The following is an 18,997-nucleotide window of genomic DNA, read 5'->3' on the forward strand; positions in this document are numbered from 1 at the left end:
ATAATTGGCGAATTTTCTGCCCAATTGTCAAATTTCGCTTTCTTATGTTGCACTGAAAATATATATGCCCATTTCATTCATAGGTTGTTCTGCCATCTGGCAGGTCCAGTCATGGCTCTGACCTCCATATCACTCGATCTTGTGCCCTTTTCTTCACTGCTGCATAATCTTCCTTTCTTTTTCTAATGCTGTCTAATAACTGGTATCATCTCCTTCCCCTTCCTTGTTTTCCTTTTATCATCCCTTCAATTGCTATTCGTAGTAAAGTGTTCTGTCTTAGATTATGGCCCATCCAATTTTTCTTCCTATTTTGGATTACGGACATCATGCTCCTCTCTTCTCCCACTCTCTTCAGAACTTCCTCATTTGATATTTTATCTTCCCACTTTACTCCTTCAATTCTTCACCAAATCCACATCTCAAATGCCTCTATTCTTCTCTGTTCTTCCTTCCTTAATGTCCATGTTTCAGCGCCATATAGACCTATACTCCATATGTAACACCTTACAAGTCTCTTCCTCAGATCTTTCTCTACGGGCCACAAAGCAGTTTTTTCTTCTTGTTAAAGCTTTCCTTGGCTAAGGCAATTCGAGCTTTTATGTCTGTTATAGAGTGAAGGTCTTCAGTCACAATACTTCCAAGATACTTAAACTTATTCACCTGTTCAATAATTTCTCCCCTATCTTGATTGTTGCTTTTTCACCTTTACCTCCAAGTATCATGAATTTGGTTTTCTTTTTGTTTATGCTCATTCCATACTCTTCACACTATTTGTTTAATTCTCTCAGCATTTTGTGGAGGTCCTTCACATTTTCAGCTATTACTGTCATATCATCAGCAAATCTTATACATTCAATTCTCTTGCCTCCAACGTTGACACCTCTTTTACCATCCAAGCATTCACAAATAATTTCCTCCAAGTAAATATTAAACAAAGTTGGTGATAAGCAGCAACCCTGTCTAACACCTTTTCCCAGTCTGATTTCTTCTGTTAATTTACCTCGTATTCTCACTCTTGCTGTTTGGTTGTAATATAATTCCTTGATCAATCTTCTCTCTCTCCATTCCACTCCATGTTTTTTGAGTATCTCCAAGAGTTTATCCCACCTCACGTTGTCAAATGCCTTCTCTAAGTCTACAAAGACTGTGTATACTTTTCTATTCTTCTCTATGTACCTTTCTCCGATGACTTTCAGTAAACCAATGGCATCCCTTGTGCCTACTCCATGACTAAACCCATATTGTTCTTCACATTTCTTACTATTTTTCCTTTTTTCTATTGGTATTATTATATTTTCCAGAAAATCTTTTGGCCATTTCCCTTTTAAGTATATTTCTTGACAAAGTTTTACAAATATATCTTTTCTTTTCCCCTGTAGTACTTTGAGTAGTTCAACTGGTATTTCATCTACACCAACTGCTTTACCATTCTTCATTTCCCTAATAGTTGCCTCTATTTCCTCTTCTAATATACTGAACCCAATCTGATCTTCATTTATTTCATTTTCCTTCTCCAAATTTATACTACTCTCGTCTGGTCTGCTGTTCCAATCATATAACCATTCTATGTACTCTTTCCGTCATTCCTTGACTTTTTCAGGCTCACTTACTAACTGTCCATCCAATGTTTTAATCTCAGTCATTCCACTTCCATTCCTTTTATCCTTGAATGTTAATTCCATAGCTTCTTTGTACATCATGTCATATTTACCTTCGCTTTCCAACCTTTCTATTTTGCTGCAGGTTTCTATGATCCACTTTTCTTTAGCATGTTCAGTCTCCCTTCTTAATTCATTATTTAATTTTCTATACATCTTTCTTCCTTCTTGAGTGTTTACATTTTCCATTTTCTCCTTTCTTCCATTTTGTCCAACATTTCTTCAGTTACCCATTCCTTTCTTATTTTTCTCCTCTGCTTTGTTCCCAGAACTTCTTTTGCTGTCTCTTTAAGATTGTTTCTAAATCTCTCCCATTTTTCATTAACACAGTTAGCCTCATTCTCAGTTTGTAATCTTTCAACAAGCCTCTCTTCTAACTCTACAACATTTTTGTTTTCTTTCAAATTTTCAAGGCATATCACTTCATTGCTCTTACTTATCCTGACTCTTTTTAATTTAATGCACAGTTCTGCAACAGGTAGGTTGTGATCAGAACATATGTCTGCTCCTGGATAATGTTTTGCATTTTTTAAGCCATTCCTATATCTTTGCTGTATCATAATATAGTCTATTTGGTACCTTTCATTATTAATACTCGATGTCCATGTATACCTCCGCCTTTTACTGTTTTCAAACAATGTATTGCCAATAACAATTTTGTTTCTTTTCAAGAAGTCAACTAACATCTGACCTCTGTCATTTCTTACTCCGAACCCATATTTTCTCAACTATTTTGTCTTCACGTCCTTCTCCAACAACGGCATTCCAATCTCCCATTATCACCACACATGCATTCTTAATTTCTCTTGCACTAATCTCTTCTATTTGGTCGTAACATTCCTCTACCTCCTCTTCTGGGTGTTGACTGGTTGGCATATAAACTTGAATTATTACTAAATCAGCTGCCTCTGTGGATCCGTGGTAGAGTGTCGGCCTCCGGATCCCAAGATAGCGGGTTCAAACCCGGCAGAGGTAGTCGGATTTTTGAAGGGCGGAAAAAAGTCCATTCGACACTCCATGTCGTACGATGTCGGCATGTAAAAGAACTCTGGTGATACATTTGGTATTTACCCGACAAAATTAATTAAATCTCAGCCATAGACGCCCAAGAGAGATCCGGTTTACTCTAGGTCCGCTAGATGGCAGACAGAGTAAACCGGAACGTCGAAATTGACGAGCAGACAGCCAGATGGCGTCAAATCGAAATGTCTGCAAACGGTAGCTGAGGCCATACGATTATTATTATTATTATTACTAAATCTTTCTGATTGTCTTTCAATCTTAGCATAATTATTCTCTCATTTACATATTCTATCTTCAACACTTTTGGCTTTATATCTTTCTTAATTAGTATTCCTACTCCATGCTTTCCACTACGCTCAGCACCTGAGTAATATAGTGTATATCCTCCACTATCCAGTTCTCTACTACCTCCCCATCTCACTTCACTCATGCCTAGTATGTCAAGTTTGTTTTTGGCCATTTCTTGTTTAGCATTTTCCAATTTTCCTTGCTGTAATAAAGTTCGTACATTCCATGTACCTATCCTCAAAATGTGTTTATTTTTTCTAGGGTGTTTACTCATCCTTCCTTCATCTCTATTAGAAAACCTCGATGTATTCCCCTCCCGGAGATCCGATTGAGGGGAAGTTTTACCTCCAGGTTATAAATATTTTATGCTAATGTTGGAATAATAAAAATTTATAATTTGCATAGGTATAATAATAATAATAATAATAATAATAATAATAATAATAATAATAATAATAATAATAATAATAATGAAGAAATAACCACAGAATAAGCACACATTTGTCGAGCTGCCTCAAGAACAGACATTTGTTCTCCTGCATTTAGTTTCTTTAATGTACGATATTTAGGCACCAAAAAACTTCCATTCTCTGCTCCAGGAAGACACCTCTGGTTAGTTTCAAAAGCTTCAAGTACTGAAAATTCATTTAGTATGAAAACATTTTTACGTTTAAATACATTTAAAAGAAATGAAATATTACCTGTTCATGGTCATCCTGTGGAGTACAATGGGCTTTTAAGGCATAAAACCACCGAAGGACCAGATGTAAGGTCAGCTCCTCATCACCAACCTAGCAGGCCAGTAATGTCCTGATCATAACCGAGCAAAACCCTCCTTCTCTAAAATAGTTCTCACAGCATCTATCTGGGAGTGAACTGATTGCAGCTGTTCCACCGAGTGGAAACATACGGTTTCAAAGATGATTGTAACCACACATAGGCCTCTTCTCTTAAAGTACGAAACCAGAGATTTCACTGAATGGATAACAGCTAACACATTAGGAACACTTTCCTTCTAAACATGCCTCAAGACCGTATTAATAATATGAGTCATGCATGGAAGACGCTTGTATATGCTGAGCGCCTTAACAATATTGCTTCCCTGGTCTGTTACAAATGTAATTTTGCAAATATCTTCATGAGAAATGCCATATCTTTTCAAGCGATCTTCCAATTCACTGCGAATATTTTCACCAGTTTTTGGACAGTCAGGAAAGGCCGAACATATTAATACGTATTTATTGAGAGACCAATCTGCATTTATATAGTGCATTGTGACAGACATATAGTGCACACCCTTGTACTTATCTGTCCACAGGTCAGTGGTACTCACACAGATACCAGATTTAATACCATGTACTATATTGGGAAGCATTTCACTGCGCACTTTGTCCGCGAAAGTTTGTACCTTCCTAGCAACTGTGACTCGAGAGGGTATAACATTTTTAATATCCACCGAGCCATACTTTTTGCCCATTTCTGTCAGCGTTTGCCCTAAATTTAAAAATCCTTCACCCTCGATATTTGTAACGGTCTCAAGTCCTTGGCGCACATTTCCATGCACTTGTCAGTCACCAAGTCCTTGTCCTCTTTCAAAATATTTTTAAACTGTGGAAAATTTGGGTCAAATTTGCAGACATGTCGCAACATACTTGAGGTCCCTGAATGGGTGCTGAGTAGCTTTTTGCAAAAGTTGCATTGCGAGTAACCTACTGGCTTGTTTGATACCTGTTCATAAACACATGAAACTTTTTCCCTTGCTAGACTTGAGCCCTGTTTTATTGCTAGAATAAATTCATCTCTTTTTAATTTTTCTTCGATTTCCTTTACGGTTGGCTTGTTCATTTTCCTGCTGGTTGCACCTCTAACTACAACAGAACTGCACTCGACACAATACGTAGCTACACTAACATATAATGGCACATTCACGTCACATTGATACCGAACTTCACGTTCACTCTTGTCAAGTCCAGCAGTCCGAACGGGTCCCAGGCAACCTGTCAGGCTTAGGGAAACCAGGTTTTGGTTTGCTAAGACTAGCGCGCTCAGTATGCGTGCACTCTTCCTTCACTGACGCTCAAGCTAAGCTGCTTTGCCAGTTGCAGAGCAGCTTGGGGCAGGCAAGTCTGAAGTACAATTTGTACACCTTTACCAATGGCATTGGGTGGATGAGTTTTCATAGATGGAGAGATGACACTGAAACCCCTCGAGTAGTGTCTGGCATACTTACCCTATTTATTGTCATTGCCTTCAATTTCCAAGCTATTCTCGTATGCATAATTTTAATCACCATCCATTACTGCATCATCCTGACTTCCGTCCAATGTATTTGTGATGCCCGTCTTCAAGAAACTGTTCACAATAATGTCTGTCCACACCATAACCCAGGCCCACATAACCCCCATCACACACAAGTTCTCTTTATTTTGCCGGCTGGCGTCAGCTCATGCTCCCCTCCTGCCATCCTTTTGTCATAGTGTTTACATATGTTGTTCTTGAAGGGCTTGTTGACAGAAACATCTAAGGGCTGTAGACAATGTTTGAGTCCACCAGGAATTACAATGACGTCTGTTTCATTTCCTGAAGACGTTTTCTTGTATCTTCCTCCAAATGTCCGTGGAACTGTCCCACACTAGCATTTCTGGGCGTTGAAGCAGTGCCTCTGGCCGTGTGGACCCAGCCCTGGGCAAGAGCTGTATCTGTCCATCCTTTCTCTTGAACCCATTCATGAATGACTTTGGAAAACTTCGCTTTATGCACTCTTTTTCTTTTGAAAATAACGTACGGTGGAAGTTTTCTACTGTCTGCGTTTATTGCTAGCATGACAGTGCAACGCTTCTTTTCACACTCAGTTGCATGTACAAGCCTGCTAGATTCTTCCTTCTTGTTGATGGTGGTATTGCATGGCATGTCAAAGTTTATTGGGTTTTGATCTGTATTGCCAATTTGAGATAAGTGGTAGTTGTTTTTCTTCTGCATTGCTATCACATGGTGATGAAAATCTATGATTTTGTCCCTGAAATCATTTGGCATTTTCTGACAGAGAGTGGTTCGTCTTCACAGACACAATCCCTTTCGTGTCATGAATCTATGGATCGAACTCCAGTTCACTTTCAGATCCGAATAGCTGATTCCTCCTTTAATAGCTAGTCCATGCACTTTAAAATGTAACATCTCATGCAAGATACTAAAGCCACTCTGTAATGTAATGAAGCAACTAGTCTTCCAGTTCAGGAAACTTAACCAGTTTTCGGCCCTCTGAATACCTTACGTGTTCGGTTGGTGTTTTCTAGCGCAGCTTTCTGTTTACACCAGCAGTGTACATGAAACTCAGTCACACTGAATTCTCGACCAGCAGCTCTGTTACCATTTTCTTCAGCATATTTTATCACTTTCAGTTTAAATCCAGCCACGTAACTCCCCCGTATCTCCATAACGTAAAAGTTCGACGTACACAAGAAAATTGAAGTGAAGACAGAATACTGGTACTTGTTGACAATACAACAGACGGGCGATACCTAATATCATTATCACTTGACTACCTGGACAGGGGAACGGTCCGAGTTCACGTGATCGGTAGTGATAAGCATATTAACAAAGATGGAAGAGTGAGGGGATGGCTGAGTGTGACTGACTAGCTAGGAATGTGCCTTGGGGTGGGGGTAGTGTGACGTAACAGCAATTGGTAAAGTTCCAATATGTAATGTCCACGAAATACCCAAACTTTATTTTGTGTATGTCTTTATGACAACATCAGAAATTAATGCGAGTTATGTGTGGGGATTTTTTCATGCAATTTCAAATGTTAAAAATTGGGTGCGAGCAAATACGGTATTCCAAACGAAGCAAACAGTGATTTGAAACTCATGCTTCAGTTGCTGCAGGTGTTGGCTGCTTTGAAATGAAAAGTTATTGTTGTGGTGTTGAGGAGGCTTCATGATTAGTTGTTATAGCAGTTTCGTTTAAAGGAGAGTAGTATTAAGGTTTTGTTCACATGATGTTGCCACAGACTGCATAGGAGTTAGGATTGTTTGTCAGTAAATGAGTGTGTGTTTTTTTGCTGACACTTGGATACGATCCTTTGTCCGTGATAATGGACAGTTCCGATCTTCATTTATTATCACATCAAGGAGGCCTCAGAGACGAAGATCGTTAACATGTAGCCTACTCCTGTGAGCTCTCCAGAGAGCTTTGGAATTGAACCCAGGTTTTCTCATATTTGGTTTCTGAGCCTAAAATATATGTTGTCTACAAGTTCTTTTGTTTTTCAAATTGCAGTAAGTAATGTTGCGACTCGATAGTGGCATCTTATGGTATAGTCTGTGATAGATAAGCATATCCGTAGTCAGTAGCATTGAGATCGTTATTGAAGTGTCCACCTAAACATCTTTCTGTAAATTTAAAAAGCTTTGATCTAGTCAACAGTCTCCCATCTATTTAGTTTTACTTAATTTTTCCAGGAAATTTCTACAAAAGGTGATCCTGAGGATGTCAAAATAGAACAAGACATTATAGACACGATTGTACCAAAAGCTGAAAGAGAACTATCATGCTCTGAATCGCATGAAGATTTTGGAACGGTAAGTTTTTCTTTCCACTGCCATAGTAATGAATCCATTGTCATCATATTTAAAGTGTGTTGCACCTCCAGATGTAAGCTTTGTTTCTCACTCATGCTTGTTTAGCACAAGAACAGTAACATTTCCAGCAATACTTGAAGGATTGCGAACATGTTACCATTTCTGATGAAAGAGTGAATACTCTTCCTTCCTTTCCTGGATTATTGCATTTCAAGTACTTTAGAATTTTCTGACTGGTGAGACTGATGACCTCACATGAAGCAAACGAACTTGACTGTAATGTACGTAGCATGGTCCATACCAGTTTAACAGACTTTCAGAGATTCAATTATAGGAACTGAATGTTTAAATGTAGGCCCTATTATTACCCAGGCTATCTTCCACTTTGTGAAACCCTGATCTGTTGTATCATTAACTGTTAGGTATCTCCCAGTTATTTTTGATTTTATGTGTAAAATACTTTGTCAGATTTGGTTACAAGCAGTTCTGGACTCAAGGGAAGATGATCTTGAGAATTATAGTTGAACAAACTATCCCCTCTAGCTGATCCAGTATTGTTCAAATTATTGTGGAGGAACTGTATACTTTCTCTGCCTTGGTATAACCACCACCATCTTTCAGTGATGGTGATACAGGAACATGATATGCGGAGACTGCCAGGAAGAACATCATAAATACTGTTACCTTATGAGGAAATAGTCCATGCATTCAGACCTGTTCATACTTGTGATCATTACTCAATGCAACTTTTTTCTGAGATGAAGTTGCAACATTCATTTCAAGTAGAATATTGCACAGTGTTCAGTGAAATTTGCAGGATTTGCAATTATGAATGTTTGTGTAATTAGTAAACATAATAAGACATACCTAGTGTTTAGTTCATCTGCAGGAGTTTAATTTAACTAGAGATGAACTATCGATACTTTCAGTACTTTAATACCCTCAGTATTGAAGAATTCTTGATATGAAATTATACTACTATAGATGATTTCAATCCTTTTCTTTATACTACAGTATGTTAATAGAATACTGAAGTTTTTAATTAATATTTTGAAAGTTGCCAGAAGTAGCAGATTTCAAAGTGGTCTGAAGGAACATATCTCAACTCGTACATTTCAAAATAGCAGTTAGCCCATATAGTTCGTAATGAAAGGAGCCTTCCTCCTGAACTCTGCAGATGTTCTGGTATGTACAAATTTCTTTGAAAGTCATGTACCAGGGCAATTAACCCTTTGGCACTCAGCCTATATGCAGGGGTTTGCTCGAAGACACTCAAACTAATTATTGTGATTTTCCAAAGCAAATTACAAAAATTCAACACGTAAATAGTTTAACAGACATTAAAATTAAATGAATCACACTAATAGAGGAAACTATGAGCATTTCAGAAATGAATATACCTAGGACGTATTGTTATTGGTAAAGCTCAAAAAAATTATTAAATTTTGAAAATAAATTAAAAAAATAAATTATGGTTTTCAATGACAGAAAAATCAGACATTATTGAGTCTTCCTTCTTTACTCTTAGACGTGAAAGAAAGAACATTTAATTCTGAATAATTTGATATCAATATGATGTGTGTGCTGCAATTAACGCATGAAGCATGGCACAAAGTTATTCACTGTAAATGTTACTTCATCGATGTCAGGTCCTCGCGGTCCGATGTACGGTGAGCAGCTGTGACTGTGTCATTTCCCACATAACGGGAACTACTTTCGGCAAAAGAAGGTCATTATTACTGTCTAAATCATTTGAAAATTGAAGGGTATCAGCCTCATTCGGCCTTGAATATGGCCTAGCCATTACGATAAAAAAGATGACGCAAGCACGTGCAAGAACGGAGTTATGAAAATGAGTAAAATTGTAGTTTAAGAAGTACATCGAACACACGATATACCAATGAAACGAAATAAACTCTAAACTGAACTCATAGCAAGATCAAATTGTTGTATTCATAAGCCAACCAAACCAGATCCACGCAATAACAACTTCAAATAACCAGAACATAAACATTCACGGTCAACAGATTTCATTTGTCAAAAATAAAAATATGTTGTAGGGCTGGTGGATATATCCGTTGAGTAAAACACAAATTCAACACTTTAAGGTACCGTCACGATCAACTGTTACGATTTAACAGCCACGCAAATGACCAACATCCGTTAATAGGACAAAGCCGATGTATCGGCGCCGTGAGCTTTCTCGCCATAACCTCTCGCGCCGATAGATCGGCGCGCTGAGTGCGAAAGGGTTAAACATACTGAGCTATTTTTGAATGTGATATTGCATTAATTTTTAGCATTATTTATTTTCAATTTGGACAGCAATGGAAAAACCACACACCACCTACAAAATAACTAGTTCTTAGTGTCACCAATAACAGTGACTACCCTCTTTAGGAATAAGTTGTGATGGGCAGAACACGTGGTCTGCAGGATGAGAAAGTAAGTTATAATCCTTCACTGCAGAATTTGGATGAAACTAGGAGCAGTCAACAATTTCTCTACAAATACAACATGCCTCTTTAAATGAAGACATAAGTCATGCACAAGCACATGAAAGGAACAGACACAATAATATAGAAAATTGGTTGATGTGGGTGGATGTGACCTGGAATATTTTTATGCATTTTTAGAGTAATGTCGTGAATATATTGGGATATAACATTTTAGTTATGTTTTTATACTTCTCTTTATTGAACCATAATGTAAAAATAAGAATGAGAATTATCTCATTGAAGGAAATTATAAGTTGTTTTAAAGTTCACAGCTGTCTTTTTCTGTATTACTGCCTGGCCAGTCCAGTCTGCTACAGTAATAGAGTAGACCATACTGCCGCGAACCTACTACGCTGGCGTAGTGGGAGGAGAAGTGATACTCCCACGTGGTGCGTCCCAGGCGGGCTTGCCAGCAGACTTGAGGGAAATAAAATACCTCTCACAGACCAAACACACAACCCCCCGTGGGTGGGGGACGCAGAAGAAAAACACACCCACGGTATCCCCTGCCTGCCGTAAGAGGTGACTAAGGGATGATTGTATTAGAACCATGAAACTACTTGTAATTAGTACCGTTTCAGGAGCAACACCATGGGTGAGCGACACCATGGTTCTGGCTTGCCTAGGATTAGTACCCACTATATGAGGAACACCACGGGATAGTGCAAGTCCCTGTGGTTAGTACACGTATGTGATGACACCATAGATTTGCGTTGCCTGTAAATGGTGCCTCAATGTTCAAAACACCATAGGTCTGTATGACATGTGTGAATTTCATTACCTGTGTTTAGTACCATAATGTGTGGAATACTGCGAGTCTATGCTACTTTTGATTAGTACCGCAACATCACAAATACCATGGTTCTACTTTCGTGGTGATAAGTACCATTATGAGGGTCCGATGACTTGGATTTTGGACACCTTGAGACAAGAAGCATCCTCGATTCAGTGTTATGCTATAGAAGCAGTCCCTTGGTCAGTTATACTGTTGTATCATGTCAGTTTCTTTGAATGTAAGGCATCAATTTAAGATATTACTAACATTTGTTAGGATCAACCTATTCAATACAATAGAATTTACAAAATTAGGACTTACATCCTATTAAATTAAAATTTGAAGGGACATGTTTCGCCCTTTAAAAGGGCATCATCAGCCTTTTTACACTCATACTTTAAGATAAAAATCAGGATCCTGATTGTCATGGTAAAAAATATAAAATGAGAATATAAGATTAGAGTGAAATTATACAATGTGAGAAATTGTTATGAGTTCTTAAATAATAATTTACAATTAAAACTTCATTTAAAATATTTGTGAAGAAAAAATATTTGAAGTTGGTATGATATTACACTAGTGATTTAAAAAATGATTTTATAAATTAGACAAACTAGGCCTTAACCACATAATAACAAGAAGGTCTATGGCTAAAGTTGCCGTATCAAAGTTCGAGTGAAATTCGGCTGGAAGCAACTTGATTTACATGCTGAAGAGAAGGTTAATGGAACTTAGTAGCTGCTTGAGATGACATTGAAATTTTCTTGTTGAAAAGTCGTGATGTTTAACTGTAGTATGGTGCTATGTAGATTATAAAGTTGGATCCAACTAATCCATTATCTAATCCATATTCTCATTTTATATTTTTTACCATGACAATCAGGATCCTGATTTTTATCTTTAAGTATGAGTGTAAAAAGGCTGATGATAACCTTTTAAAGGGCAAAACATGTCCCTTCAAATTTTAATTTAATAGGATGTAAGTCCTAATTTTGTAAATTCTATTGTATTGAATAGGTTGATCCTAATAAATTTTAGTAATATCTTAAATTGACGTACATTTCAATACGGACCAAATATGAAATTTGTAACATGTAATGTAAGGCATTGCGGGTCAAATCCACTGATTGTCTTAAATTCATATCCATCCATTCTCTTTTTGTTCTCACATTTTGAATTTTGGTCAGTGGAGGATATTGGACTTTTAATTTGTCATTCAATTTCATCTCATTTCGTACCATTAAGGCCCGATGACCTAGTGTTAGGGCCCTTTAAACAACAAGCATCCTCATTATCATCATGTAGGAAATGATGCTGGAACCCATCAAGCAACGTCTGTCCCAGGTTAGGGGCAGCTGCAGAAGGTGCCTGTATGCTCTGTTAGTGGCCTCATCACCTGCCAGCCTTTGTGAGTGGCGAACCTAAAATGTGAGCAAATATGGTGTGGCCTTGGAAAATACTAGGGCATACCCTGCAGGCGACACAATTTTCTTCAGGTTCTGGGTGAGCTGTGAGAATTGAGCGACCAGTACCACAGTAGATCCAAATCAGTGAAGTAAATATCCTAGCCCTGACAGACAAGATAAAGTTCATGTAAAAGAAGGACTTAGTTATCATTGGTCATAGTGAAATGAAATGGAGAGGAAGAGGGGAAAGAGAACTGAGGGGTGGGTGCAGTAAATGGAGTAGGAATAGCAAGGATATCCTGGAGTATGCGGAGGAGGTGAAGAAGATCAGTGACAGAATGATTATAGTAAGGATACAGTTTGAGACAGTACATGCTCTGCAACCTGGAAATAAATTGAAGACATTGGGAGATCTGAATGTACAAGCAGGAAGGGAAGAGATTCTGGGGTCATAGACAGGTCGATAGAAGATTTTATTTTCTGTGGCGAAGTTAGGGCTCTTGGCACTTTCTTGCACTTAATCACACACTTTTTTTTTGTTATTGGCTTTACATCGCACTGACACATATATGTCATATGGCAGCAATAGGACAGGAAAGGGCTATGACTGGGAAGGAAGCAGCCGTGGCCTTAATTAAGGTACAGTCCCAGCATTTGCCTGGTGTGAAAATGGGAAACCACGGAAAACCATCTTCAGGACTTCTCCCGAATACGGGATACTGACCGCACTTAAGCAACTGCAGCTATCGAACTCTGTACACATATTATTACATATTAATACAATGACACTGATAAACTTAAAATACTAAGAACTACAAATAACAGTAATGTTTAAAACAAAAATATGAATATACACACACTAAGAAGAAAGAAAGAAAAAAAGGAACTGCCTGTATAATAGAGATTTGAAAAAATACTCACTTCAATACACAACAAAAGAAATACTAGTAAACTTAATAAAAATATTACATGAAATTTAACTAATTGTGTCCTTGCAATACTAAATCTAAGTTAAATACTGCACTTACTACTAGCTATGATTTCTTCTAATTGGTAAATACAGTACAAATGTTTTTAATTTAATTAAACTATCATATTAACCCAATATTTTATTTTATTGTACAATAATCTCATATCATTTTCACACACAATCACTTGTTCCACTCATACAGGTACCTAGTCTGGAAGCGCTTAACGAGGAACTGCTGGTAAGAGATTTTAAATATACTTTTTGATGCAGCATCCTTGATGTCTTTGGGAAGAGCATTCCACCATCCCGAAGTGGTGATAGTAAATGATCGATGGTATGTGGTTGTTTGATGGACAGGTATTTCTAGGATGCACACTGATCGGGTATCATGGAGATGTAAAGAACCAAGGTGACGAAAATTGCTGGAGAGACAAGCAGGGATGTCTGGTACACAAGAGTATTTGAATATAGTTTACACCTGTTGTCTAGTCGTAACCAAGTTAATTGTTTATAGTAGGGAGAAAATACCAATATAAATGGTCCGTTATTCGACATTATAAATTTTCCAGCTAACTCATTCCTGGTTGCCAGCGTTTCGCCCTCGTGTGCTAGGTTGGGCTCATCAGTTGGTACCTAGCACACCTACAAAGACGCTGGCTAGTGCATACCGTGGAGGCCACTGCGTAGGCTACTTGGAGCCACCGGCAGTGCTAATGCACTATGAGAGAATTTGTCTCTTTACCAAAAATTGATGCCTGCTTCGCTATCTGATGATATAGATGTAGATTCCTATAGGGAATCTGAAATATTTGTTCCGAATGAGTAAATTTATAATACCGATATAAATGGTCCATTATTGGACATTATAAATTTTCCAGCTAACTCATTCCTGGTTGCCAGAAACTCGAGCGTCATACCATAAATCCCTAGCATATCTAAGGCAAGCATTTTGAGTGCGTTGTAGTTTCAGGATTAATTCATTTGTTATATCTGTAAGAATTACATTACAGTAGCCAAAAATGGGAAATAATAATGACTGAACAAGTTGAATTTTTGGTGATCGAGGGAATATATTTCTGAACCATTTTACGGGGTGCAAGTCACAATACACCTTTTACAAATATTCTCAACTTGCACCGAACAGTTTAGAGTTTTCGTTAAAATAACTCCAAGGTTAGAAACTGATTCACAATAAGGTATATTTAAAGTTATCAGATAAATGCAATTTTGTTTTAAAATGTGAAGATTCTGTGGTGTACCGATGATAATGGCTTGTGTTTAATGGGGGTTTAATTTAAGGTTGTTTTTAATTGCATAGCCATTAATTAGCTCAAGGTCAGCATTTACGTTGCATATTGCCTGTTGTGTATTGCTATGGGAATACAGTGGTCACTGAGGTGAAAGAAGGTGCGGGTCGATATCTGAAGATCATTTTAACATTAGAGCTATATTTCTTTCTCTGCTATTTTTTTCTTTTCAGATGTTAAATTTTAACAAACAATTCGCTAAACAAAAATAAGATTTCAGGTACAGCAATGAGATATATAAATGACAAGAGCACCTTTGCTCCAGGAGACGACTCTCCAAACATTACACGTTCCAGAGGCACCAGTCAACCTTTACCTTAATAGAAAGAGCATGTATTTACACTTCGGAACCCATTTCTAGGAACATCCAGGCCTATCAAAGGCACGGTATTCACTGTCTTAGATGCTCAACAGTCTAACATCTTTACATGAAAAAAATGAAAAAAGTTTAACAGGGCCTACCCACCCTACCAGGCTTTTTTGAAAAACAACAGGTTAAAGTTAATGGCCCTAAAGTCAAAATGGTGTAGAGGCAGACACTTGCGCCCCTTTAAAATTGAAATGAAAAGCTAAAACCTGTTTTGGGCTTATGGCCCATAGTTACAGAGGCTAAGCCTGTACTACGGAGGTGACTAGAAGGAGAGAATATTCAAGTCACAAAGATTACAATCTGAAAAAGGTTACAAAATCATAGTCGCCTCTAAATCAAGTTGATAGGGAACACAAGAGGGTATCTCACTCTCTATTCCTTGATTTTGGTTAAGTTCCTTTGGCTTGTTTGAAATTTACATTAGAATTTCGGAATTTACCTTTTACAAAATTAAAGTTACATTATTAAAGATTGGAAATATTCTGCTCAAGCTATCTCTCAAAGACTATCACTTGATTAAACCAGGACTGCCATTACCTTGAGCTGATGGACTTCTCGACGATGGGTGAGGCTTCCCCGCCTCCTTTATAAACACACCTTCTGTAGACTGGAATGATCAATAAGACAACCTGGTCAGAAAATGTGCCAGCTTTTATACCCAAGAGGAAGGTTCCAGAACACTTGGTCTAAGCCCCAACCCACTCCCAATTTTTATTGGTTAATTAAATAAATACCAGACAAGGGCCCTTCATTTAACACATTGGAGATGCCGCCCTAGTTTCTATGGGTGCATGATTTCATTGCTACCGACGGCGCTCACAGAATCTACGAGCGTATGTTTTCACTGTGGCTAGGAAGAGAGCTCTTACTTCACCATGACACTGTCTGATGAGCACACAGTTTACTAGTTAAGAGCTCTTCTTTCAAAGCATTGATAACACAGCTGCATTCCAACATTGCCTGTGGCTGGGTCATCACTCACTCTCAACTGTGAAATGAGTGGGTAAGTAGGTGTGTATGGACAGGAAGAGAGTGTGTTTCAGGAGTTTGGCTTGTTTGTGTCATTCTTGTGGCTATTATATCTAATTCAAGCGCACAAAATTTAGACATTGAATCCGTATTGGATGTTCTTACAGAAGACTCTGTTCTGAAATGGAGGACAGTGGTCATGATTTCATACAAAGTGACCATGATGATTCTGATGCTTTAGGCAAGTACACTTATTATTTAGCTAATTGCAAATAGATACAAAGTGGGTTCTGTAATATAGTTTTATTCCACGTCCCTAATAATTTGGGTTGTTTCCTGTGTACAGATAACAACCTGCAGCAGTCCGATGCAAGCCCATTGTCAAGTTACAAACTGTGGGAAAAACGTCAAAACAAAGGTAGAAAGTGTGCAGTTCAGAGACCCGCTATTGATGACGGATGGTCATCTATTGATAATCTTCCTCGATTACCGTTATTTCAAGAAAAAAGTGTAGTTAAAATTCCAGTGGATAATGACAGTGATGCATGGAAATGTTTTAGTAATTATCTGCATGTAGATATTTTTAGGGACATAAAATCAGAAACAAATCGTTATGCAAGTGATGCAGTAAAAAGAAAAGAAATCGCAGTAAACAGATAAAGCAAAGATCTCTCTTTGTCTCCTGGACTACAGTTACATTGAGGGAGATTTATCACTTCTTTGCAATAATCATTCATATGTGTTTGGTTGTGAAGCCAATGTTGACAGATTATTGAGCAAAACCGCCAATTCTTCAAGCTCCTTTCCCGAGGTCCCTCCTATCTAGGGACAGATTTAGAGCGATTTTGTCATTTTTACACTGAATGACAATCGAAGATTTGTTCCAAAAGGTAAACCCAACCATGATCCCCTGCATAAGATTAGACCAATTTATGACCATTTGATTAGAAAATGTAAAGAAAATTTCTATCCCACTCAAAATTTGACAATTAATGAGGGCATATGTCCCTTCCGAGGCCGCGTAGGATTCTGTGTTTACATAAAGAATAAGCCAAACGAATAGTAGTAGTAGTAGTAGTAGTAGTAGTAGTAGTAGTAGTAGTAGTAGTAGTAGTAGTAGTAGTAGTAGTAATGTTTGATTTTACCTAGCAAGAATAAGGCCTTCAGGCCTTCTCTTCCATCTAACCAGGAACTGAAATATGCATATATTACACTGTATTACTTACAATAACTAGATCTAATACAAAGTAAATTAATAATAATACAAGGATGGTGAGATTACATTAAGATGAAATAAATCAGATATAATAAAAGGATAAATTCAAAAAACTAATAACCTACATGTAAAAAGAGGCAGTACATAAAATTTGATTTTAAAAACAAATCGGATAAGAATTTTGGACTCTCTACCAGGACATCCATAACAATAGAATGGTTGTAAGTAGCAGCATCAAGTTTACAGATGATCCTTACTGGTGCATAAAATGTCTCCAAAGTGCTTTCTTGAAAGTGCGAATACAGCTTAACCCCCTGATACTTTCGGGGAGATTCCACTCACAGCAGGCAATTACTGTGAATGATTTATCATAGATGGCAGTTCTATGGGTAGGTAAAGCAAGGATGGAATTATTAGCAGATCTGGTGTTAAGACTGATAAGAGGATAGGTATTTGAAATATGAAGTAAGGTAAAATGGCTGTGAAGAATGAAGGATTTTATGGAGATGGCATAGGGTATGCACAGTGCGACGGATTTCTAGTTGGGGCCAAGATAGGTGGTTATATGAAGGAGTTACGTGGTCATAGTACCGTAGGTTACAGACTATCTCACACATGCATTTTGACCACGTTGTAATCTGCTCAATAACTTACCCCGAGCGTCTCTATAAATCGCGTCACAATAATCGAAATGAGGGAAAACCAGAGCTTCTACCAGCATTTTTTTGAGTTATCAGGAAATACGTATTTATACCCGCGCAGCATGTGCAATGCAGAGAATGTTTTCTGGGTGATGTTCGTAATATGCGTTTTCCATGACATGTCATCATCGAATGTAACACCTAGGACTTTTACTGATGACAAGAATGGTATGCTAGTATTACACAACCTTATAGATGGAATCTCTGGTCGATTGACCTTTGCGAGTAGTTTCGAGTATCCAAGGATGATGGGTTGCATTTTTGCTGGGTTTAACCTAAGACCACATCTCAAAGACCAAGAAGAAAACGATGTTAGAACCTGATTGATTTTGTCTGTGGCCGAAAATAGTAGGTTTGGAGATGTATGGAGGTACATTTGTACATCATCAGCATAAATATGGTATTTGCAGTGCGTTAGGGTTTGGGAGACATCATTAATGTAAATGGAAAAAAGAAGGGGTCCTAACACCGACCCTTGGGGCATACCACACTGCACAGACTGCCAAGTTCATTCGTTTATTCTGTCTGTAACACACTGCCGACGGCCATACAGGTAGGAATGAAACCAAAGGAGGGCTCTGTCCGAGAAATGGAGGTAATACAATTTCGAGAGCAATTTATCGCAAACCTGACTTGTTAGTGGGTTGTTGGACGGAAGTAGAAGTTTTCTCTATCTGTACGCGTCATTGCATAATTCCCATGTTAACAGAGTCAAAAGCTTTGCTCAAGTCTAGGAGTATTAAAACTGTCACTTCCTTGTTGTCCATAGCTTCTCGGATGTCTCCTGAGATCTTCAGTAGTGCCGTTGTAGTACTGTGTGCTTGACGAAAACCAGATTGTAGTGGGTCAAGTAAGTTGTAAGTCGTCATGTAATCTGTTATTTGTCTATGAGCGATGAACTCTAGCCCTTTGGATAAAGCAGAAAGTATGCAGATGTCTGTAGTCAGATGGCTCAGAAGGCGAAGCAACTTTTTTATAGGATGTGTAATGCCCACTTTCCGTGTTTCTGGAAATGTGCTGTCTACAAGGGAAGAGTTAAATATGTTAACTAGTGCAGATCCAGAATAATTTTTATCATCTCTATTCCTGTACTGTCATTTCCTTTTGCCGTTGATGTTATCTGATTTATCGCAAACCTGACTTGTTAGTGGGTTGTTGGACGGAAGTAGAAGTTTTCTCTATCTGTTCGCATCATTGCATAATTCCCATCTAGAACTTCCTGTTTCAGGGCTGCGT

The 18,997-nt window shown here is 37.9% G+C and overlaps 1 protein-coding gene across 2 annotated transcripts in view; it reads left to right on the top strand.

Moving 5' to 3' along the window:
* The window catches only part of LOC136886091 (gastrula zinc finger protein XlCGF46.1-like), a 58,805-nt gene that overhangs the window by 16,822 nt on the left and 22,986 nt on the right, over window positions 1-18,997 (top strand). Inside the window, exon 3 of one of the 2 annotated variants that reach the window (XM_068230482.1) lies at window positions 7,430-7,549. The exons of the other annotated variant lie outside the window; for it this stretch is intronic. Coding sequence (XP_068086583.1) covers window positions 7,430-7,549 — 120 coding nt within the window. The remainder of the gene's footprint in view (window positions 1-7,429; window positions 7,550-18,997) is intronic. 2 annotated transcript variants of the gene reach the window in all.

This window comes from Anabrus simplex, chromosome X (assembly GCF_040414725.1).
Source record: "Anabrus simplex isolate iqAnaSimp1 chromosome X, ASM4041472v1, whole genome shotgun sequence".
NCBI classification, from domain to species: Eukaryota; Metazoa; Arthropoda; class Insecta; order Orthoptera; family Tettigoniidae; genus Anabrus; species Anabrus simplex.